General features: G+C 45.4%; 1 protein-coding gene across 1 annotated transcript in view; it reads right to left on the bottom strand.

Annotated features, from left to right (window-relative positions):
- Window positions 1-24195, bottom strand: part of meak7 (MTOR associated protein, eak-7 homolog) — a 55322-nt gene that overhangs the window by 15668 nt on the left and 15459 nt on the right. Inside the window, exons 2-5 of the mRNA XM_038808438.1 lie at window positions 16057-16261; window positions 12654-12887; window positions 5798-5942; window positions 865-887 (exon numbers count right to left, since the gene is read on the bottom strand). Of these exons, the coding sequence (XP_038664366.1) occupies window positions 865-887; window positions 5798-5942; window positions 12654-12887; window positions 16057-16227 (573 nt within the window). The 5' untranslated portion in view covers window positions 16228-16261. The remainder of the gene's footprint in view (window positions 1-864; window positions 888-5797; window positions 5943-12653; window positions 12888-16056; window positions 16262-24195) is intronic.

Here is a 24195-nt window from a genome sequence, read left to right as displayed (position 1 = left end):
CCCCCCAACACCCGCCCCCTCCCTTCTCCCCCCCCCCCAACACCCGCCCCCTCCCTTCTCCCCCCCCCCCCCCCCCCAACCCCCCCCCCCCCCCCCCCTCGGCAGTGTCAATTTCAGCGGCCAGCTGATTGTTTCAGTGAGAGCAGCTTCCCTCTCTGGATCAAAGTGAGCCGGCCGCTGAAATTGACACTGCCCGCTGCTCTCTCCCTCCAATCCAACTTTTAAGTTTTAATGTTTCTGATTGGAGGGAGAGAGCAACGGGCAGTGTCAATTTCAGCGGCGGGCTGATTATTTCAGTGAGAGCAGCTTCCCTCTCCGGAGCCGGCCGCTGAAATTGACACAACTGACAGTTGGGGTCCATCAGCCCCCCCGCGGTATATCGCGAACCGCGGTATTGCGGAGCACGGTATAACGGGGGACTACTGTACCAGTAAGAGGGCCGTCTGCTGGGCAACGCCTTTGAAAAGTGTTTTCTGGTTTTACTTGGATTTTGTTATTGAATTGGAACAGGTAAGGGGAATTTATTATGGGTTATACATAGATTACTGTAGCTGTCTGGGGTCATTATGTTTGTAGTTTATAAAAAATTCTCACTAGTGTGTTTATAAAAAATGTTAACTAAATTCGTAGAATAAAGCTTATTTTTGATTAAAAGAAGATAGCCACGATGTGGAGATGCCGGCGCTGGACTGGGGTGAACACAGTAAGAAGTCTTACAACATCAGGTTCAAGTCCAACAGGTTTGTTTTGAATCACTAGCTTTCGGAGCACTGAGGAATCACTTGAGTAAGGAGCAGTGCTCCGAAAGCTAGTGATTTGATACAAACCTGTTGGACTTTAACCTGGTGTTGTAAGACTTCTTACTTGATTAAAAGCGCCAAACAACTCTGTTGAAAAACACCTAAAATGTAGATTCTTTTGCTCATCGTAACCAAAATCAATAAACAGTTATAGATCAGGTGAACTCCATAATATACTTTGGTGTTTTCCAAACCCTGGCCCATAACAATGGCAAGAAAAAACTCAAGATGACAAGAGGAACATTTTTCTTTTTAACATAGTAAAGCGTGGTCATCTGAATGCTCTGCATGAAAGGTGTTGGAAACAGATTTAGTAAGAACTTTCACCAAGGTAATTGTACAAATAGTTGAATGGAAATTCTGCAGGTCTATGGGGAAGGAGTGGTGGGGAAGGGGGAGAATTGGCCCTGTGAGCAGCTCTCCAAGAACCAGTACAGGTGCAATGGGCCAAATGGCTTCCTTTAGCTGTATCGTGCTCACATACAGCTGTCACTTGCTCTTCAAACACTATGGGCGCGATGTTCCGGCCTTGTTACACTCATGCTCAAGCAATCGCGCTCAAGCGAAATGAGGCTGGTGAATAGTGGGAGAGGCGAAAAATAGGAACCGCGCCAGGTCGCCAAACAGCTTGCGATGCAACCAGCCCGCTCCCCTCGATGAAATTGCTGCAGCGTGCCGAGAAACCAATAATCACCACTTAAGTCCTATTTGCATACAATTAACGAGAGCCACTCTTCATCCAACACACTCATGATTCAGCGGCCTCTCCAGCAAATGGCCACGCTGACGCCGATTAGTACTCTTTTTTTAAAAACATGAACCTGATGGAAGGGTTTCAGTGGGGAGCCGAAGTGGTGAGTAGCCATCTTTGCTCACAGGCAAGGAGCCCGGGGGTGCTGTGCTAGGTGGGGGATGGGAAACTCTAGGATTAGGGTGGGGTACACTCCGCAGGGGTGGGCCGCCATGGGAGGAGCAACCAGAGGGGCAACCGCTTGCTGCATCACCATGCCAACCCCAGGATTGTGTGTACCCATTCCAGGGGTAACCCTTGCCCATCTTCCCCAGACCACCCATAACCCCCACCAACTGCCGAAGCCTCTGGCCGTGCAGCTGAAGGCCATGGCTAATAGGGAATTGGCAATCGTGGTTAAGTGAGCACTTCACACAACGCAAGTGTATTACCGTGTGTGAGCAGACCATGCAGCATGCGGAGGTCATTACCTAGAATCCAAATCAGACTATGATGCCTGGACAGTGTACCTGAACACTACGGGAGGCAACACCACACATGCAGCAGCCAACATCCGAACATATAGGAAAATGGACATAGCTCCGGGGCACATGCCCATGGCCGGAGGGTATGTGAGTGCCACAGGGGAGGGAACCAGCGTCCGGTCGATAATGTGAGTGGGTGTCAAGGTACAGCATCTATGGCCTGGTGAGAGGGGCCCGCTGTGGCCTGGAGTACGTGGGCAGGGCGTTCCAGGTATGAGGTGGGGGGGGTTGCCACTGCTGTTTGTCAGTCCAACACCCTCTCCCAATGCCTTACAGATATTGAATGCTATGGCAGGGCTATTGGACGCAGAAGTTGGCCTAGTGATGCTGGTGCTACGCAATGCGGCCAGACGCTGGAGAAGGTGGCAGCAACAGCATCTGCAGAGGAGAGAGGCAGCGGCCCATGTGCCGGACCCTGCCCCACACCCTGAGGATCCGGCCGCCCATCAGGCCGGAGGGCCCCGACTCACTTGTCGACGGCACATGGTCAGCCGTGCCGCCCTGTCCCATGTGCTGACCCCGAGACGCAGCCGCATCAGAGGGGTGGAACTCGGGGAAGCTGGTGGCCACTGTCGCTGCCCCATGGGACGGGTCTGGGTTGGCACTCAGCGCTCCCTCCTCCCAGTCGGTGTACACAGGGCCCTGAGGTTCACCTTGGGATGGAGGGGCAGCTGGTTCGAGCCCCAGCATCATCTGGCTCTGCCAGCCTTGGTGGTTCCCCATGGTCCGCACCATTGTGTCGACACCCTCGGCGATGTTCCTCAGTGATTGGGCTATGCTCCGGGTAACCCTGTTCCAGAGGCTCTGCATCAAGATGTCCTCAGCCACACCAGTCACCTACAGGGACGTTCCTCGAAGGAGGTGAGGATTCTCAAGTCCGGAATCCCACCACCAGTCTGGGCCCTGTCCATCCGATTGTGGGGGAGCTTTTCCCGAGAAGTCACAGAGGGCAATATTAGCCACATGCATGGTTGACAATTGGGGGGGTGGGGAAGTGTGAAGGGAGGGTTGAGGGGGGGGGGGGGCTGGGAGTGCTGTCTGTAGGTCGTTGACCTTCTTCTGACACTGGAGGCCAGTCCTCCTGGTCACATTGCCTGAGCTGACAGCTGCCGCCACCTCATGCCAGGCAGCACTGGCTGCCATCTGGCTCACCCTCTGGCCCCTCAGGGGAAAAGGACATCCCCCCTGGCCTCCACCGCATCCAGGAGCCTCCCCGAACCTTCGGTCTGGTCTCCTCGGCGCCATTGTTGCGAGCTGGCTGACGTTGGCTGAGCAAGTGCAGCTCGAGTGCTGCTCGACCTCAGTAACGGGAGGGCTGGTGAGCCCTGGTCCCTGCAAAACAGCTGGTGACCGGCATTCGGGCAAGAAGCCTGTGAAGCCTCATTAAGTGGACCAAATAACACTGAACTGCATTGCCGGCTTCGCTGAGCCGAGCGCCAGGAAACTCACAGCAATTCGCACGTGCTAGCACACTTAGAAATCTTTCCGGAGGATCGCGCCCTACGAGACGCAGACATAGGAGGAAGCCCAGGATAGAACACCAGAGGTCATGGTGCGGGAGCAGGAGGACCCACACAAAATGGCATTCTGGTTATAATTAGACAGATAAGAATTGCACCAGTTGATAGCAATCCAAAAAGACAAGGTGTTGGGCGTCTTGAAAAATATTAAGGTAGATAAGTCCCCAGGGCCTTATGGGATCTACCCTAGAATACTGTAGGAGGCCAGAAAGGAAATTTCCGAGGCCTTGACAGAAATCTTTGGATCCTCACTGTCTTCAGGTGATGTCCCAGAGGACTAGAGAATAGCCAATGTTGTTCCTTTGTTTAAGATGGGTAGCAAGGATAATCCAGGGAACTACAGGCCGGTGAGCCTCACGACAGTGGTAGGGAAATTACTGGAGAGAATTCTTCGAGACAGAATCTACTCCCATTTGGAAGCAAGTGGACGTATTAGCGAGAGGCAGCACGGTTTTGTGAAGGGGAGGTCGTGTCTCACTAACTTGATAGAGTTTTTCGAGGAGGTCACAAAGATGATTGATGCAGGTAGAGCAGTGGATGTTGTCTATATGGACTTCAGTAAGGCCTTTAACAAGTTCCCTCATGGCAGATTGGTACAAAAGATGAAGTCACACGGGATCAGGGGTGAGCTGGCAAGATGGATACAGAACTGGCTCGGTCATAGAAGGCAGAGAGTCGCAATGGAAGGGTACTTTTCTGATTGGAGGGCTGTGACTAGTGGTGTTCCGCAGGGATCAGTGCTGGGATCTTTGCTGTTTGTAGTATATATAAATAATTTGGAGGAAAATGTAACTGTTCGGATTAGTAAGTTTGCAGACGACACACAGGTTGGTGGAATTGCGCACAGCGATGAGGACTGTCAGAGGATACAGCAGGATTTGGATCGTTTGGATCGTTTGGAGACTTGGGCAGAGAGATGGCAGATGGAGTTTAATCCGGACAAATGTGAGGTAATGCATTTTGGAAGGTCTAATACAGGTAGGGAATATACAGTGAATGGTAGAACCCTCAAATGTATTGACAGTCAGAGAGATCTAGGTGTACAGGTCTACAGGTCACTGAAAGGGGCAACATAGGTAGAGAAGGTAGTCAAGAATGCATACGGCATGCTTGCCTTCATTGGCCAGAGCATTGAGTATAAAAATTGGCAAGCAATGTTGCAGCTGTATAGGACCTTAGTTAGGCCACACTTGGGAATATAGTGTTCAATTCTGGTCGCCACACTACCAGAAGAACGTGGAGGCTTTAGAGGGTGTACAGAAGAGATTTACCAGGATGATGCCTGTTATGGAGGGCATTAGCTATGAGGAGGGGTTGAACCAGCCTCCTCGGACAGGCACCGGAATGTGGCAACTAGGGGCTTTTCACAGTAACTTCATTGAAGCCTACTCGTGACAATAAGCGATTTTCATTTTCATTTTTTTCATAAACTTGGTTTGTTCTCACTGGAATGAAGGAGGTTGAGGGGCAACCTGAGGTTGACAAAATTATGAGCGGCATAGACAGAGTGGATAGTCAGTGACTTTTTCCCAGGGTAGAGGGGTCAATTACTAGGGGGCGTAGGTTTAAGGCGAGGGGCAAGGTTTAGAGGAGATGTACAAGGCAAGTTTTTTTACACAGAGGGTAGTGGGTGCCTGGAACTCACTGCCAGAGGAGATGGTGGAAGCAGGGCCGATAGTGATGTTTAAGGGGCATCTTAACAAATACATGAATAGGATGGGAATAGAGGGATATGGACCCCAGAAGTGTAGAAGATTTTAGTTTAGACGGGCAGCATGGCCAGCGCAGGCTTGGAGGGCCGAAGGGCCTGTTCCTGTGCTGTACTTTTCTTTGTTCTTTGTTCTAATCCTGCCAGCTGGATAAGAGAGAAAAGGTATTGGAGGAAGGGAAGATGATGTGGACAACTATTTCAAAGGCTGCAGACAGATTGCAAAGGATGAGATTTACCTTTGTCACAATTCACACAGCAAAGATAAAATTGATATTTTTCAACAAAACAACACCCAAAAATAAATGTTTGTACATTTTTATGATTAAACAGTTTTCACTTTGGGCCAACTAATACTTGTCAAAATTCCAAATTTCCAAACAGCTCTAGCGGATAAACACCAGGACTGGTCATCTATGTAGTGGAGTTCATAATTCTTAACAATTGCATTTTATTCCAACTATAAATTAAAGAATAACATGAGAGTTTAGTACCTTTAGCCTTCAACTGAGACATCAGATTGGTAGCCAGACGTAATATGCCACAAACAGAATTGGAAGTTTTATCCATAAACCAATCTCTCAACATGTTCTCATCTTGCAGTAAGTGGATCACTGCCGATATCAGATCTTCGGTGAACTACATGGGGGTAAATAACAAACACAAATAAAACAGAGCACAAAACGTTCAGAATGAAATAGCAAAGTACACTGTTAAACAATGGGAGACAGCTGCAGCATTACAACTGATCTCAACCTCGGGGATGGAAGGAAGTAAAAAGTAGGGGGAAAATGATTCGACTTCCCAAATTGACTGTAATCCAACAGTCCCTGACCAAATAGGTGGTCTATGGATATGACTTGGTTCAATTGTGTTGGCCGCTAATCAAACAGTCAACACTTGGCAGTCTGGGATGAATAGTGGCTATCTGAGAAAGGCGCTGCTTATACAGGGTGTCTTGTCCACCTCGTGTGGAGGAGACATTAAGCAAGTGAGTAACAAAGGCAGAGTAGTATTAATGGGAGATTTTAACTCATGCATACATTGGGAGAGGCAGACAAGCACTTGTCAGAAAGGCAGTGAATTTCTGTAATGTGTCCAGAGTAATTTCCTATAGCCATATGTTCTAGATATAACAAGGGGACAGGCTGTATGAGATTTAGTTATGAGTAATGAGCCACACTTAATTAATAGCCCAACTATGCATGAACAGCTATCAAATAGTGATCACAAGATAATCAAATGGGCAGCACAGTAGCATTGTAGATAGCACAATCGCTTCACAGCGCCAGGGTCCCAGGTTCAATTCTGGCTTGGGTCACTGTCTGTGCGGAGTCTGCACATCCTCCCCGTGTGTGCGTGGGTTTCCTCCGGGTGCTCCGGTTTCCTCCCACAGTCCAAAGATGTGCATGTTAGGTGGATATGATAAATTGCTCCTAGTATCCAAAATTGCCCTTAGTGTTGGGTGGGGTTACTGGGTTATGGGGATAGGGTGGAGGTGTTAACCTTGGGTAGGGTGCTCTTTCCAGGAGCCGGTGCAGACTCAATGGGCCGAATGGCCTCCTTCTGCACTGTAAATTCTATGTAAATTCAATGTAGCGTTTGAAAGTGAAGTGCATGAATCACATATTAGAATTTTAGACTTGGGTAAGGCTGACTTTAACAGGGTGAAATAGAGACTGTCTACGGTATAATCTGTTAATGGATCAAATGACTGAAGAACAGTGGAGAATATTTAAAGTATCAATTAATGGAATACAGTGAGTATATACCATCCCTCATCCCCCTCCCCCGCAAGGAAAAAGCTCCACCTCACAAAACACAGCCACGGTAAGGAACAGCATAAAATTAAAAGAAAGAGTTTACAAAAATGCAAAACACAGCACAGATCGGAATGAATGGAATAGATAGAAAGACAGCAAAGGGTCACAAAGCAGTTTATAAGAGCTACTAAAAGGGATTATGATTGGAAACTTGCAAGGGACATCCAAATCAATAAGAAGACATTTTAAAGTTAAATAAATGGAAAGTGGGTAGCCAAGAGCAATGTAGGCCCGCTAAAGCTGAAAATTGAGATATTGTCATTGATAATGATGAAATGGCAGATATGTTGCACAATGACTTTGCCTCAGTATTTACAGCTGAAAAGGAGGATAACTTGCCGAACATCCCAAAAATATTATAGTCGATAGAGGACAGGGACTTAATACAATTAACACAAGTAGAGCATCAGTAACGAGGAAATTAGTGGAACTAAAGAGCGACAAAAGTGACAAATCCCAGGACTTGGTGGTTTCCATCTGAGGGTGTTAAAGGAAGTAGGGGAGCATCCTGTAGATGTCCTAACTATAATCCCTCAAGTTCTCTAGATTCAGGAGTAGACCCTCTGGATTGCTACACACTCCACTTTTTAAGAAGGGTGAAAGGGGGAAACTAGGGAATTACAGACTTGTTAACCTAACATCTGTGGTGGGGAAATTGTGGCGTCTTTAATCAGGGATGGGGTAACTGAACATCTCGAAAGTTTTCAGTTGATCAGGGAGAGCCAGCATGGATTCGTCAAGGGAGGTCATGCCTGACAAACCTCATTTAATTTTTTGTGAAGAAGGTGACAAAGGTAGTGAACAGAGAGTGGGGGATAATGGGTAATAACTCGGCAGATGTGAGTAGTGGTGTACCCTAAGGATCTGTGTTGGGGCCTCAATTATTCACGAAAGACTTGGATGATGGCATAAAAAGCCATATATCCAAATTTGCTGTGGATACAGAGTTAGGTGGCATTGTAGACAGTCTAGATGACAGCATAAAATTGCAATTGGGCAAAATTGTTGGAGATTAAATTTGAAGTAAGCAAGTGTCAGGTTATCCATATTGGACCAAAAAAGGATAGAGCAGGGTACATTTTAAAATAGGAAGAGGTTAAGTACAGTGGATGTCCAAACAGACTTGCGGGTTCAGGTGCATAGATCTCTGAAATCCCACGGACGAGCACAGAAAATAATCAAAAAGGCTTATGGAATGCTAGCCTTTAGATTTAGAAGACTGGAATATAAAGACACAGAAGAAGATATGCTGCAGCTGTACATAACCATGGTGAGACCCACTTGGAGTATTGTGAGCAGTTCTTGGCACCACACCTTGGAAGGATATATTGGCCTTGGAGGGAGTGCAATGCCGGTTTACAAAAATGATACCTGGACTCCAGGGGTTCAGTTATGAGGAGATATTACACAAATTAGACCTGTTTTCACTAGCAGTTAGAAGGTTAAGGGGTGATCTGATCAAAGTCTTTAAGATATTGACAGGAAAAGACAGGGTAGATAATTTCAACTGGTTGGAGATTCTAAAACTAGGCAGCATAGTCTAAAAATCAGGGCCAGACCGTTCAGGAGAGATGTTAGGAAGCATCTCTCCACGAAAAGGGATAGGTATATATCGCAAGGCAAGAATTATAGCTGGGGGAAAGGCAATTATGATGCTATTCGGCAAGATTTAGGATGTATAGGATGGGGAAGGAAACTGCAGGGGATGGGTACAATCGAAATGTGGAGCTTTTTCAAGGAACAGCTGCTGTGTGTCCGTGATAAGTATGTACCTGTCAGGCAGGGAGGAAGTTGTCGAGCAAGGGAACCGTGGTTTACTAAGGAAGTTGAAGCACTTGTCAAGAGGAAGAAGAAGGCTTATGTTAGGATGAGACATGAAGGCTCAGTTAGGGCACTTGAGAGTTACAAGTTAGCCAGGAAGGACCTAAAGGGAGAGTTAAGAAGAGCGAGGAGAGGACACGAAAAGTCATTGGCGGATAGGATCAAGGAAAACCCTAAGGCTTTCTATAGGTATATCAGGAACAAAAGAATGACTAGAGTAAGATTAGGGCCAATCAAGGATAGTAGTGGAAAGTTGTGTGTGGAATCAGAGGAGATAGGGGAAGCATTAAATGGATATTTTTCGTCAGTGTTTACACTGGAGAAAGACAATGTTGTCGAGGAGAACACTCAGGTTCAGTTGACCAGGCTAGATGGAATTGAGGTTCAAAAGGAGGAGGTGTTAGCAATTTTAGAAAATGTCAAAATAGATAAGTCCCCTGGGCCAGATGGGATTTATCCTAGGATTCTCTGGGAAGCCAGGGAGGAGATTGCAGAGCCTTTGTCCTTGATCTTTATGTCGTCTTTGTCGACAGGAATAGTGCCGGAAGACTGGAGGATAGCAAATGTTGTCCCCTTGCTCAAGAAGGGGAGTAGAGACAACCCTGGTAATTATAGACCTGTGAGCCTTACATTGGTTGTGGGTAAAATGTTGGAAAATGTTATAAGAGATAGGGTTTATAATCATCTTGAAAAGAACAAGTTGATTAGCAATACTCAACACGGTTTTGTGAAGGTAGGTCATGCCTCACAAACCTTATTGAGTTTTTTGAGAAGGTGACCAAACAGGTGGATCAGGGTAAAGCTGTTGATGTGGTGTATATGGATTTCAGTAAGGCGTTTGATAAGGTTCCCCACGGTAGGCTATTGCAGAAAATAAGGAAGCATGGAATTGAAGGTTATTTAGCGGTTTGGATCAGTAATTGGCTAGCTGAAAGAAGACAGAGGTTGGTGGTTGATGGCAAATGTTCATCCTGGAGTTCAGTTACTAGTGGTGTACCGCAAGGATCTGTTTTGGGGCCACTGCTGTTTGTCATTTTTATAAATGACCTGGAAGAGGGTGTAGAAGGATGGGTTAGTAAATTTGCAGATGACACGAAGGTCGGTGGAGTTGTGGATAGTGCTGAAGGATGTTATAGGATACAGAGGGACATAGATAAGCTGCAGAGCTGGGCTGAGAGGTGGCAGATGGAGTTTAATGCGGAAAAGTGTGAGGTGGTTCACTTTGGAAGGAGTAACAGGAATGCAGAGTACTGGGCTAATGGCAAGATTCTTGGTAGTGTAGATGAACAGAGAGATCTCGGCATCCAGGTACATAAATCCCTGAAAGTTGCCACCCAGGTTAATAGGGCTGTTAAGAAGGCATATGGTGTGCTAGCCTTTATAAGCAGGGGGATTGAGTTTCGGAACCACAAGGTCATGCTGCAGCTGTACATAACTCTGGTGCGGCCGCACCTGGAGTACTGCGTGCAGTTCTGATCACCACATTATAGGAAGGATGTGGAAGCTTTGGAAAGGGTTCAGAGGAGATTTACTAGGATGTTGCCTGGTATGGAGGGAAGGTCTTACGAGGAAAGGCTCAGGGAATTGAGGTTGTTTTCGTTAGAGAGAAGGCTGAGAGGTGACTTAATAGAGACATATAAGATAGTCAGAGGGTTAGATAGGGTGGACAGTGAGAGTCTTTTTCCTCGGATGGTGATGACCAACACGAGGGGACATAGCTTTAAATTGAGGGGTGATAGATATAGGACAGATGTCAGAGGCAGTTTCTTTACTCAGAGAGTAGTAGGGGTGTGGAACGCCCTGCCTGCAACAGTAGTAGACTCGCCAACTTTAAGGGCATTTAAGTGGTCACTGGATAGACATATGGATGAAAATGGAATAGTGTAGGTCAGATAGGCTTCAGATGGTTTCACAGGTCGGCGCAACATCGAGGGCCGAAGGGCCCGTACTGCGCTGTAGTGTTCTATGAAAAGGGTGGTCGGGGTTTGGAACTGTCTCCCTCAAATAGCAGCTGAAGCTGGAACAGTTGTTAATTTAAAATCGGAGATAGATTTTTGCTTAGCAAAGATATTAAGGGATATGAGCCAAAAGGCATGGATATGGAATTAGACCACAGATCTCATTGAATGGTGGGACAGGTTTGAGGGGCTGAATGGCTTACTTGTGTTCCTATGTCCTATAGAGAGTGGGCAGATCAGGAGACCTCCTCGTGGGACTGCTCCGGGGCCTAGCAGAGGTGGCCATTAACAGGTCCAGCCAGCAGGAGGCGAGGGGAGTCACTTCACCTGTCTTCCACAGCTGTGTCTATGCCAGTGTGTCCCTGGAGAGCAAGCATGACGTGTCCACGGTCTAGGTGAGGCTTTCAGGGACTGGTGCGCATTATCAACCTTGGGAATGTCATTTTAATTTAAATTATTACATTTCTTTAAAGTTTTCCTTTGTTTTTGGTAGAGTGGGTTAGTAGCACCCCTTTCAAATGGGACATCAAATTGGTACTGGGTGCTGCAAAGAGGCATAACAAGATTCTACTGCTGCTTTGGAATCATTTCCCAGTCCAAGTTATGCCTTCACAGAAACAGGGACACCAAAGGAATCAAACAGTCATTTAACGTGGACACTTACTGCTATCATATCAATTCAGCGGCCTATTACCGAAGTATTACAAAAAAGAGGATTACAAAAAAAACTTTGAAAAGGAACAAGTGGCCAAAACCATTTTTTTTTAAAGTAGTAAATAGGTCAGGGAAGGTCAGACTTAGAACATAGAACAGTACAGCACAGAACAGGCCCTTCGGCCCTCGATGTTGTGCCGAGCAATGATCACCCTACTTAAACCCACGTAACCCGTAACCCAACAATCCCCCCATTAACCTTACACTACGGGCAATTTAGCATGGCCAATCCACCTAACCTGCACATCTTTGGACTGTGGGAGGAAACCGGAGCACCCGGAGGAAACCCACGCACACACGGGGAGGACGTGCAGACTCCACACAGACAGTGACCCAGCCGGGAATCGAACCTGGGACCCTGGAGCTGTGAAGCATTGATGCTAACCACCATGCTACCGTGAGGCCCTTAAAGTGATGTCAAAAAGAACCAAGTCCTACAAATTGCAATGTTACAGGACAAATCATCCAGGGTGATTTATGGAGCATGGTGGTTCAAATGGAGGCTGATTCAATTTGGCGAGAAATTAAATAAAAGACCTGAAGCCTGGTTTGAGGTATGAACATGCCCAAATCTCATGGTAAAAATGCAAAATTAAGAAATACAATCTCTGGGAAATCCCCTCCATCTAAATAATAAATGAGATACTCGACTATCAGGGTTGAAGACTTTGCAGAGAAGAGATACTTCATGTAATACGTAACAAAATCGAATGACTTCACAGGCCAAAGACAGTTAAAGGGTTCTATCCTCATACCAAACCAAGTGCTTCCATTTGCACCTTCAATCACATTAAATCACTGGTGCTGGTTTACTACTGGGGCTGGTTTAGCACAAGGCTAAATAGCTGGCTTTTAAAGCAGACCAAGGCAGGCCAGCAGTGCGGGTTCAATTCCTGTATCAGCCTCCCCAAACAGGCGCTGGAATTTGGCCACTAGGGGCTTTTCACAGTAACTTCATTGAAGCCTACTGGGGGGATGTTAAATAGGATGCTGACATTCCTTCACTGAAACTTGGGATAGCTTGATGACTGTACCTCTTTTATTTGCCTGCCCTTTACAGAGCCATCAGCATCTTGGGAGATCATTCGTTGAATAACAAAAGCCTTTTCTCCAGCAGTACCTCGCATGACATGGGAAAGGAATACAACAAATTGTTTCTTGCTTATGGCGTCACTGCGGCCGTCTGTTCTTTTGACTGGATCAATGCTCCTCAGTCCATTGTAGAGTCGGACTGTCATGGTGCCCAGCACAGCATCATGTACAAATGCCTGAGGAAGAGTGAGACAGAAATCACTCAGCATTGTAGAACATTCTCCTGAGCTGCTTCCAACTCTACTTTTACTTTCAATCATCACTGAGGTATAGAATAGTTTTCTGTGACAACAGCATTTTTCACTCCATCCTTCCGAGTGAGCAATTACAAGGAATCACAGAGTGAGGAGGTAACAATCATTTCGGCCTCTGTAAAAAAAGTTGGGGGACGACGTCCCTCAGACCAAGTTACCTACACCACTTTCCGTGCTGCTGAGAAGCGGCAAGTTGAGGAAGGTTGCAGCAACCGTCTACTGGTGGATCCCAAATGTCAGTTATTGTCGAAGCAGATGAAAGTAGTGATCAGTTTGAGGACAGCCTAAGGCTGCCTCTACAACATGAGACGGAGTGTACTGCAGGTAACTTCCTCCCGTCCTGATTCCCTGCCCAAGAGGTGCCAGAATTCTGCCAAACTAGAAAATCCCGGCCTATAATATCCGGCAGAATTCCACAAATAAAATTCAGTTTCAAAAAAAAAAAAGGGGTTAGTTTAACCAAAAGCCTATGCTTTCCCATTGGCTGCTTGGAGAGGGATGAGGAAGCATCTCCATCAAGGCAGGATTTGTGCTCTGGTCCTTCCCTTACCTCAACTAAATTGCCAGTGTAAGTTATGTGTTGGAATTGAGCTCCCTTGCCCAGCCCAGAATCAGGGCAGTATCAGCAGTGGTAGGTCATGGAGGCCATCCCAAGTAGGCAAACAAAAAAAGTCGAACTGCAATTTATTTCTGCTTTCTGGGACTTGTGCGTGGCAATGTGGTATCGTTCACAGAATCCCTACAGTGCAGAAAGAGGCCATTAGGCCCATCGGGTCTGCACCAACCCTCTGAAAGAGCACCCTACCCAGGCCCACTCCCCCACCCTAACCCCGTAACCTCTACCAGCCTGGACATGTTGAGACACTAAGGAGAAATTTAGCATGGCCAATCCACCCAACACGTACATCTTTGGACTGTGGGAGGAAACCGGAGCACCCATTGGAAACCCACGCAGATACAGGGAGGATGTACAAACTCCACACAGGCAGTCACCAGAGGCCAGAATCTGATCCGGGTCCCTGGCACTGTGAGGCAGCAGTGCTAATCATTGTGCCACACTGATGCCCTAATGTCTGGCGAGCTGTGGCAGATGCCCTCAAGGCCAGGAGTACTTTTTTTTCTGTCCGCCTCCTGGTTTGCGAATGCTGGAAAACAAAGGCCCTGCATTGAGCTCCTTGACGGAGTAAAGGGCAGGAAACACAGCTAGAACAACATTTCCGTCAATTTAATCTCATTACCACACGCTCACAAGCCATTAAACATGCCCTCCAGAAAAAGGAGGCAGGTGGGAGTGGAGGAGGCAGAAGCTAGGCAGTGTGTGAACCAAACCCTGCCCTTCCCAGTACAAGAAAACCAAACATGAAGCCCAAAACCTTAAGGTTGCGTTTTACACAAGTGATAATGTGCGCACATCATAGTTAACCTGGGAGGCAAAGTATACCGAGAATGCTCAGTTGCAAGCAATGCCCTATAATAAAGCTGTGGCAAATCTCTTCAACCCCTTTTGCTCAACTTACTTAACCAAGTTCAACAAATGTTTACACAATTATGTGCTGCCCCAATTGTGGCCAAAAATTAATCCATTACTGATGTAAAATTATATCTTGATGACATCAATACTGAGAAAGTTAAAATAAATTCTGCAATTTATGGGTTTGGCCACAAAGAACAGTACAGCACAGGAACAGGCCCTTCGGCCCTCCAAGCCTGTACCGGGCCGGATACCACCCTTGGCCAAAACCCTAAAGAACAAAGAACAATACAGCCCAGGAACATCGGCCTTCCAAGCCTGGTTGGGAAGTTCACAGACTTGTCAATAAACATGGATCTATAAAGCTTGCCAGCTTCACATTAGCACAGAGTCACATTTCTGGAAGAGGAATGTAATAACTTTAGAATTTGTGATGGTGATGTCCGTTCAAACTCCAGCCTTGCAATGGCCTAACAGGAAATGACCTAGCAACTGTTTTGTTCAAAGAGAAGCTTCACTATCAACAGAGAACTAGAGGCAAGCAACTTAATCTGGGTGGTACTAGAAAAATCATATCACAGGAAAAACTTTTGTTTTAAATTAAAAAAGCTAAGCATCTTTTTCCTCACAAATTAATTCAGGTTCCATTTACCAATAAGAAGTAATCAAAAAAAAAAAGTGTGCTCCATCCCAGTATTCAGAATTCAAAGCCTCACAGATTCAGTCAACACTAGAACCCGACTCGGGTCAATACAGATTTCTTAATCAACCATGTGACTTATCATCGAGATAGAAGTGTTGCCTGAATAAATAACGGATAAAAGCAAATTACTGCGGATACTGGAATCTGAAACCAGAAGAGAAAATGCTGGAAAATCTCAGCAGGTCTGGCACATCTGTAGGGGGCACAGTCTAAATATGATCACAGTCACCCCACGTTTTCCACGTTTTATGCCTTTTAGCTTTGACAAAGGGTCACCTGGACTCGAAACTTTAGCTCTTTTCTCTCCTTTCAGATGCTGCCAGACCTGCTGATATTGGGTGGGGTTACTGGGTTATGGGGATAGGGTGGAGGTGTTGACCTTGGGTAGGGTGCTCTTTCCAAGAGCCTGTGCAGACTCGATGGGCTGAATGGCCTCCTTCTGCACTGTAAATTCTATGATGATCTATGATGATATTTTCCAGAGTTTTCTCTTTTGCCGGTAGAAGCGTTACCCTCGGAGCCTGTCAATATAAGCCAGTAATGCAGCATCCCTGTCTGCATAGGCCATGATCAAACATTGCGGACAGCCAGAAAAGAAAGTCAGATACATAAGTGACAACTGCATCATCATCCAGCAAAACCACCATATTATCTGTAATCATACGGGATCTGTAATAAAAGTAGGGGCTCCCTTTTAAAATGTTTAGTCAGAGAAAAACATCAGAAAAGGAAAAAAAAGGGGGAGAAAGAAGTAGCACGTGAATATTTTCCAAACAGATCAACTTTTGATGCATCTTACATTTTTGGATTGTGTCTCCGTTAATACATAGTTTGAATGTTTTTGCAGGGAAACGGAGGACACATTTCTACCCGTCATTCTACACCCTTTCATTGCAGCTCCTCTGTTAAATGCTTACCTTTAACATGGCCAGGGTTACTTGTTTCTGAACAGCTTTTCCACTTTTTGTGGCTTCACTGGGTTGAGAGCCGGCCATAGAGTCAAAAACATGATCCAGAATAGCCAGTTCATCAGAAGTAAACTGAGATCGGAAGCTTTTAGTCAATCCGTGACTCTCCACGTTCCCCATCTTCTCTGGCAGGTAACTGCGGGGTCCCTAAAACCTATAAATAACAACATGTGGAAAATCAAGCAGCACCAAAAAAAAGTTTTACCTTTGGTCTTTCTGCCCACACACCTTAAGTGTTCATATTGATCGAGAACAGGGGAAGGATATTGTATAAGGCGGGGGGGAGCGACTAAAGGAAGGGCAGAGAGCAACAGGGAGAACGAGTTAAACTGATTTAAAAATTTCACAATGCGCTGAGTCACAGTACTGAAATACTCTGTGGGGGAGAAACCAATGTGCTGCTTTTCACGTTCGAGATCTCAGATGACATCATCAGACATTCTTTTGTTTTGGTCCAAATACACTTCTTCCTTAGTTTTTTTAATCTTCAGGAGTGCCCGAGAAATCATTAATTGGCTTTCCTACACCGTTTTGACAATGAAACAAAGGACCACACAGGACGACGAACAGGCATTTTTAAAGCACCTTTCACGTCCTCGGGATGTGAGGAAGTGCTTCACAACGTTCAATTATTTTTGAAGTGCAACTGCCACTGTTGTTTTATCGGCAGATGCTGCAGTTCATGAAGGCCTCAACAAACAGCAATGAGGTGCATGACCAGTTAACCTGTTTTTCCGCTTTCGAATGTTCGAGGGATAAATGTCGACTAGGACACCAGAAATAATTCCGCTCGTTTTCAAAAAGGTAAAAAAGGTCATTGCGTGATCGTTCAAATCTGCCTAAACTAGCAGGCTAGGTTGACACCTCATCCAAAGGAGTTCCGACGATGCAGCAATCCGTCAGTACTGCAACAAAATGCAAGGGTAGGTCTAGGTTTTTAAAAATATGAGCGGTATTGAACGTACAAACATCTGGCTCAGCGATGACAACCACTACCACAGACAGAACTAGCCAAGGGTCATTCTATCCATCTACAGCCTTGGGGACAACGTTGCATTGCTCAAATGATCACAAAACATTGATCCCAAATACCTCATTTTAATGGTCGAATTCATTCAAACATTTTCGGAATAAAGTGTACAGACAAATGACCATTCTAGGACAGGTGAAACCGTCTCATGTCGAACATTTAATATTTCCTGGTACTGAGCAAAATATTTTACTTGCCGGAAATCTGCAACGAGACAGAACATGCTGGAAATGCAGAGTGGGCAAGATTTTAACTCACCCATAATCCATTCCTTTATACAGAGTTAAAAATGAAGCCCGGTAGGTCAGTCAGCGTCTGCAAAAAAATTGAGGTTTAGGGTCTTGACCCAAAATAACATATTTTAATGATCTCCACAGATGCGGACTGTCTGCTTTGTGTTTCCAATATCTTCTATTCTTGATTCCATAGTTTGTATTCTGATAGCTGATTAATTAGTCTTCTCTTCGCTGATATTGTTAATGATTCTCCCTCTTCTGGAGCTGTCCCTCTCTCCTTTAAACCTGCCACCATCACCTCTCTCCTCAAAAAGGGATAACCCTTGACCCCAGCATCCTTGCAAATTACTTTGCCATTTCCAAACTCCTTTACCTCTCCGAAGTCTTTGTTAACGCTGTTGTCTTCCAAATCTGTGCCTATCATTTCCCGCGATAGCAGAGATGAGTTTCTGACTACAAGTCTGTGCCATCATTAAAACCGCCTATTTCTACATCTGCAGCATTGACTCATCTGCTGCTGAAACTATCACTCATGCCGTGGTTGCCTCAGGATTTGACCATTTGATGCAGTCCTGACTGGTCTCTCACACATCAGTCCTCCAGGAATTGGAGGTCATATAAAGCTCTGCTGCCCAGGCCCTTACTGGCGCCAAGTCCCAATCAATCACCTATCGTGACGGTGCTGGCTGACCAAACTTGGTTCCTGGCAAGCAATACCTCGATTTTAAAATTCTTGTCCTTGTTTATAAATCCCTCCACCACCTCCCCTCACCCTGTTGCTGTAAACCCCCTCCAACCCACAACCCTTTGACACACCTGTGCTCTTCTAATTCTGGCCTCTCATTTTAATTGCTCCACAACTGGTAACCATACCTTCAGCTGCCTAAGCCTTAAGCTTGGGCAGCATGGTAGCACAGCGGTTAGCACTACTGCTTCACCGCTCCAGGGACCCGGGTTCGGATCCCGGCTTGGGTCACTGTCTGTGCGGAGTCTGTACGTGTCTGCGTGGGTTTCATCCGGGTGCTCCGGTTTCTTCCCACAAGTCCTGAAAGATGTGCTTGTTAGGTGAATTGGACATTCGGAGTGTGGTGGCTTGGGGATTTTCATAGTAACTTCATTGCAGTGTTTATGTGAGCCTACTTGTGACACTAATAAAGATTATTATTTCCTCCTTAAACTTTTCCACCTCTTTACCTCTCGTACTTCCTTGTGAGACTCTTCTTCAATTCTACCTCTGGCCTTATTACAATCATGTGAAGCACTGTGGGACATTTTGTTTTGTTAACGCTGCCATACAAATACAAGTTGTCCTCGTTATTCTTATTGTTGCAATATGTTGGTTTTATAAAATTATTTTTGCAAACTGAACCACAAGAGGGAGCAGAGCAGTGATACCTAATATATAGTGTGAACCTTTACCTGGATTGTAAAAAAGGGCCGACTTATTAACATTGTACATTATGCAGTCAATAAGTGGCCAACTTATATTCTTTGAATCCCCACCCGATTAACAAGGTGGAATTGTGTTTGGCCAATGAACGAATTACTGCAATGAATTTGTTTCTCTTCATGCTAACTGGCAAAATATCTTACTTGTAAAGGAAAGAGAAAAAGAAAAAAAAACTGCTTTACTTACAGCAGTAAGACTGCATTCACGGTCAGCTACTAACCCCTTAAAAACAAAAGTTCCAGCATAAAATGCTTACAAATCATGACCAAAAAAATACCCCTAACTGATTAAATCTCCAACTTTGGAATGAAAGCTCAGTCCTTGGCTTGAATACATACTCCTCCCAGCTCCCGATCCAGGGCTCGGCTGCAAATCTGCTTCTCTCATCTGCCTTCAGTCTCAGCTGTGCTGGTTACAGCTTTCTTAAATGCGCTTCCTTCATTTCAGTGGTCCCCTTGAAGTCATAATCATTTAGATGGTGGAACACTCCGTTGCTATGGTAGCCATAAAGCTTGGTGAGTACACTGACTGCTGATGTTCCGATAGGAAACAAAAGCTTACATTCAATCTTTCTGGCCATTTGACCCTTCAAGTAGGCTAAACGCAGCTGGAACTTGGTAAACACGGCTGTAGCCATCAGACCTTCACCCGAAGCATTAATCCACCTTTGTTGCTGCGTGTTTCAGCATTAATCCACCTTTTTTGCTGCGTGTTTCAGCTATTGCTGTTCCTATTATTACTGAATTGGACACTATAGGCAATCTGTTCCAGAACTTTTACAACATTGGCACCAATAGAACAATGCAAAGAAATTGCACAGCTATGTCCTGTCCACAAAGGACAAACCCAATCCAGCCAATTGCCATCCCATCAGTCCATGCAGCAAAATGATGAAAGTGCCAATGAGTGTTATCAAGCACCATTTAGCCAGCTATAACCTGCTCACCAATGCTCGGTTTGGGTTCCTGCAGGCCACTTGGCTGCAGATCTCATTATCGCCTTGGGTCAAACATGGACAAAACAGCTGAAAGACTGACTGGCTTTGACAACAAGGCAGATTTGGCCAAGTGTGGCATCAAGGAACCCTAGCAAATCTGAAGTCAATTGTAATCAGGTGGGAAACTCTCCACTTAGCAGAGAGGAAAATGGCTGTGATGGTTGGAAGCCAATCATTTTTGTCCCATTACTGCAGGAGTTCCTCAGAGTAATGCCCTTGGCCCAACCATCTTCAGCTACTTTATCAATGACCCGGTGCAGACAGGGTGGGCCAAATGGCCTCCTTCTGTACCATAAGAATTATGTGGCCTTTATTGGATCACAGGATCAGAAGTGGGGATGTTCACTGATGATTGCAGTGTTCAACATAATTCGTAACTCCTCAGATTCTAAAGCAGTCCGTGCCCGTATACAGAAAGAGCTGGACAACATATGAGGCTTGGGCTGACAAGTAGCATTTGTGCCAGATGATGACTATCTCCAATATGGGAGAATATAACCATCAGCCCTTGACATTCAGTGGCATTACCATTGCTCAATAATTACCATTGATGAGGAACTTAATTCAAACGGACATACACACATATATTATATACATATATATACACACATACTGTAATTACAAGAGTAGATCAGCGGCTGATAATTCTGCAACAAGTAACTTACCTCCTCAATTCCCAACTTTTATGACAATGTACTTGAATTGACAATAGATTCCTATCCAAGACATTCAGGACAGGATTTTCAGCCCCACCAGTGGAGGGCATCATAGTGGGCGAACGGGAATTGACCTTTGGCGATTCTCCAAATTTTCCCATAGCACTCGTGACAATGTCCACTGCTCGTGGGACTGGAAAGCCCCCCCCCCCCCCCCCCCCCCCCCCCGGCCCACCTTTGCCCTCCAAAGATGCTGACTGACTTCCTTGGTGTTCCATTGTTTATTTGGTGAAGTAATTAATTGTATTTTAAGAACTGGATTATGTTTTTAAATAGTTCTTAAGATGAGAGGTTAGTGTTTGAAACGGAAACGTTATCCTGCTTTCGCTGCAAATACTTTCAGATCCTTATCCAGGCCTGCTTCTGTGTTGTAAACTCTATGATTCTATGAGAATACTTCAATCCTTCTCCCCAAACAATAGGCAGGATTTGGCACAAGGATAATGGTGAGTGTTACAGTACTCACCATCATGGGGCAGGATGGTAGTAGTGGTTAACACTGCTGCCTCAGTGTCAGGGACCGGGGCTCAATTTCGGCCTCGAGCGACTGTGTGGAGTTTGCACGTTCTCCCAGTGTCTGCATGGGTTTCTTCCGGGTGCACCGGTTTCCTCCCACAGTCTAAAGATGGATGGGTCAAGTGGATTGGCCATGCTAAATTTCCCTTAGTGTCCAGGAATGTGCAAGTTAGGTTTGGGAGGGGTGGGTCAGTACAGACTTAATGGGCGAAAGGCCTCCTTCTGCACTGTAGGGATTCTATGATCACTAACACGTAAATCAGAAAATGACTGATAATGTGCAGTTAAATATATAAATCACAACATTACTGGCAAAAGCCACATGATAGCAGTGTAGCACTAACTGGTGCAGTGATGTGTATAATAATAAAAATAATAATAATAATAATAATTGCTTATTGTCACAAGTAGGTTTCAATGAAGTTACTGTGAAAAGCCCCTAGTCGCCACATTCCGGCGCCTGTTCAGGGAGGCCAGTACGGCAACTGAATCTGCGCTGCTGGCCTTGTTCTGCATTACGAGTCAGCTGTTTAGCCCACTGTGCTAAACCAGCCATTGTCATTTCCAATGTAAATACACTTTTAATGGCATGCTTCTTGACAAACAACCTCTCTGGCACTGAGGGTTTTAATTTTTGTTGAAAGCTACTAAAATAAACAAATTTTCTAAAAAAAATAACTTTTTCTATCTTCCTTGTTGTTATGCCTGATTTGACATTGAATTGAAGATTCTAAAAATACACTTCATCTCTCTGCTGTTTGTCACAAAGACAGTTATGTTTTAATATAAAGTAAGGCAGAATGTCCTGGAATGGAGGTTGGTGTGAAATTGTACTGAAATTTGCCCAGAAATAGGTCCATGCATGTGATTTGGTTGCCGTGGGTCAGGCGCCCAGACTGAACCTCACAGAAACTGGTTTTGCTAGATACAGACTCAGTCCCAGCTAAATCAGAGAGACCTGAAGAGGGAGACTGAAAACAGTGGTTGCTCGGTCATGCAGCGGGAATGGTTGTTTTGCGGAATACTGGAGAGAATACACACTCTCCCAGTGTCTGTGTGGGTTTTCCTCCGGGTGTTCGAGTTTTCTTCCACAGTCCAAAGATGTGCAGGTTAAGTGGATTGGTTATGATCAATGCACGGGGATATGGGGGCAGGGTGGGGGAGTGGGCCTAGGTAGCGAGTGCTCTTTCGGCGGATCAGTGCAGACCAGATGGGGCAAATGGCCTCCTTATATGCTCTAGTGATCCTGTGGGAATCCCCCAGTTGAAGAAATGCAGAGATTTTAAGATCCAGAGGTCAGTAAAGGGTGTTTTTGCTGTTGGAAGTCAGTTTAGTGAAATAATTTTTTAAAAGGACATTGAAAGACGAGTCTATTTATAATAGAATATCTGACATATTTTGTGGTTTCATTGAACATAGAACATACAGTGCAGGAGCCATTCGGCCCATGGAGTCTGCACCGACCCACTTAAGCCCTCACTTCCACTCTATTCCCATAACCCAATAACCCCTCCTAAACTTTTTGGTCACTAAGGGCAATTTATCGTGGCCAATCCACCTAACCTGCACGACTTTGGACTGTGGGAGGAAACCGGAGCACCCGGAGGAAACCCACGCAGACACGGGGAGAACGTGCAGACTCCGCACAGACAGTGACCCAGTGGGGAATCGAACATGGGACCATGGTGCTGTGAAGCCACAGTGCTATCCACTTGTGCTACCCATAATGTCAATGTTCACGTTATTCATTCTTCAACAAATAAACTAATGTCCACAGTATTAGTATTGGCAAACTAATTTCAGCATTGACAAGTGCATAACGTGGTGCATTTTGGAAGGAAGAGGAAAATAATAATAATCTTTATTGTCACAAGTAGGCTTACATTAACACTGCAATGAAGTTACAGTGAAAAGCCCCGAGTCGCCACATTCCGCGCCTGTTCGGGTACACAGAGGGTATCATGGGAGTGTCCCTTCAGGAAATGTTTTTGTCTTATCACATGGCTTCTGTGATGTCATTGCGTGGGCTCTGTGGATTTTATTGTCACTTTGAGTTTGGACTGGTTTTGAACTGCACAGGTTGAAAGAAGTGTTTCTCTATCTTCATTTTAAAAGCTGTTTCCAGACTACTTGGTAACATAAAAGGGATAATTGCTTTCTGGAAGGAATTCAAACCTGCTGTTTGAGAAGGGGAACAGAGTATCACAAACAAGTCTTATACCAGTAAGAGGGCCGTGTGCTGGGTTACACCTTTGAAAAGTGTTTTCTGGTTTTACTTGTATTTTGTTATTGAATTGGAACAGGTAAGGGGAATTTATTATGGGTTATACATAGATTACTGTAGCTGTGTAAGGTCTTTATGTCTGTAGTTGGTACAAATTCTTACTGTGTGTGTTTTTAACTAAATTCGTAGAATAAAGCTTGATTTTTGATACAAATGTTTACTGTGTGTGTTACTGTGTGTATTTGGGGCAGCATGGTAGCTCACGTGGATAGCACAATTGCTTCACAGCACCACGGTCCCAGGTTCGATTCCCCGCTGGGTCGCTCTCTGTGTGGAGTCTGCACGTTCTCCCCGTGTCTGCGTGGGTTTCCTCCGGGTGCTCCGGTTTCCTCACACAGTCCAAAGACGTGCAGGTTAGGTGGATTGGCCATGCTAAATTGCCCTCAGTGACCAAAAAGGTGAGGAGGGGTTATTGGGTTACGTAGGGATAGGGTAGAAGTGAGGGCATAAGTGGGTCGGTGCAGACTCGATGGGCCAAATGGCCTCCTTCTACATATTCTATGTTTATACAAATGTTAACTAAATTCGTAGAATAAAGCTTGATTTTTGATACAAATTCTTACTGCGTGTGTTTATACGAATGTTAACTAAATTTCTTGAATAAAGCCTGTTTTTTGCTTAAAAGAGTCTAAGAGCTCAGTTGAATAACATCTGAAAGGTAGGCTCTTGTGCTCATCCTAGGCAAATTCAACAAACAGTTATAGGTCAGGTGAACTCCATGATACACTTTGGAGTTCTCTAAACCCTGGCCCATAACAAGGGAGAATTCAGAACGTCCAAATTGCCTAACAGCACGTCTTTCGGGATTTGTGGGCAGAAGGGGGCCAAATATTCATTAGAAGATAAGAATCTAAAGGGG

Source organism: Scyliorhinus canicula, chromosome 9 (genome assembly GCF_902713615.1).
Source record: "Scyliorhinus canicula chromosome 9, sScyCan1.1, whole genome shotgun sequence".
Taxonomy (NCBI): domain Eukaryota; kingdom Metazoa; phylum Chordata; class Chondrichthyes; order Carcharhiniformes; family Scyliorhinidae; genus Scyliorhinus; species Scyliorhinus canicula.
Note: the sequence above shows the minus strand (reverse complement) of the source record. Positions and strands in the feature narration are given on the sequence as shown.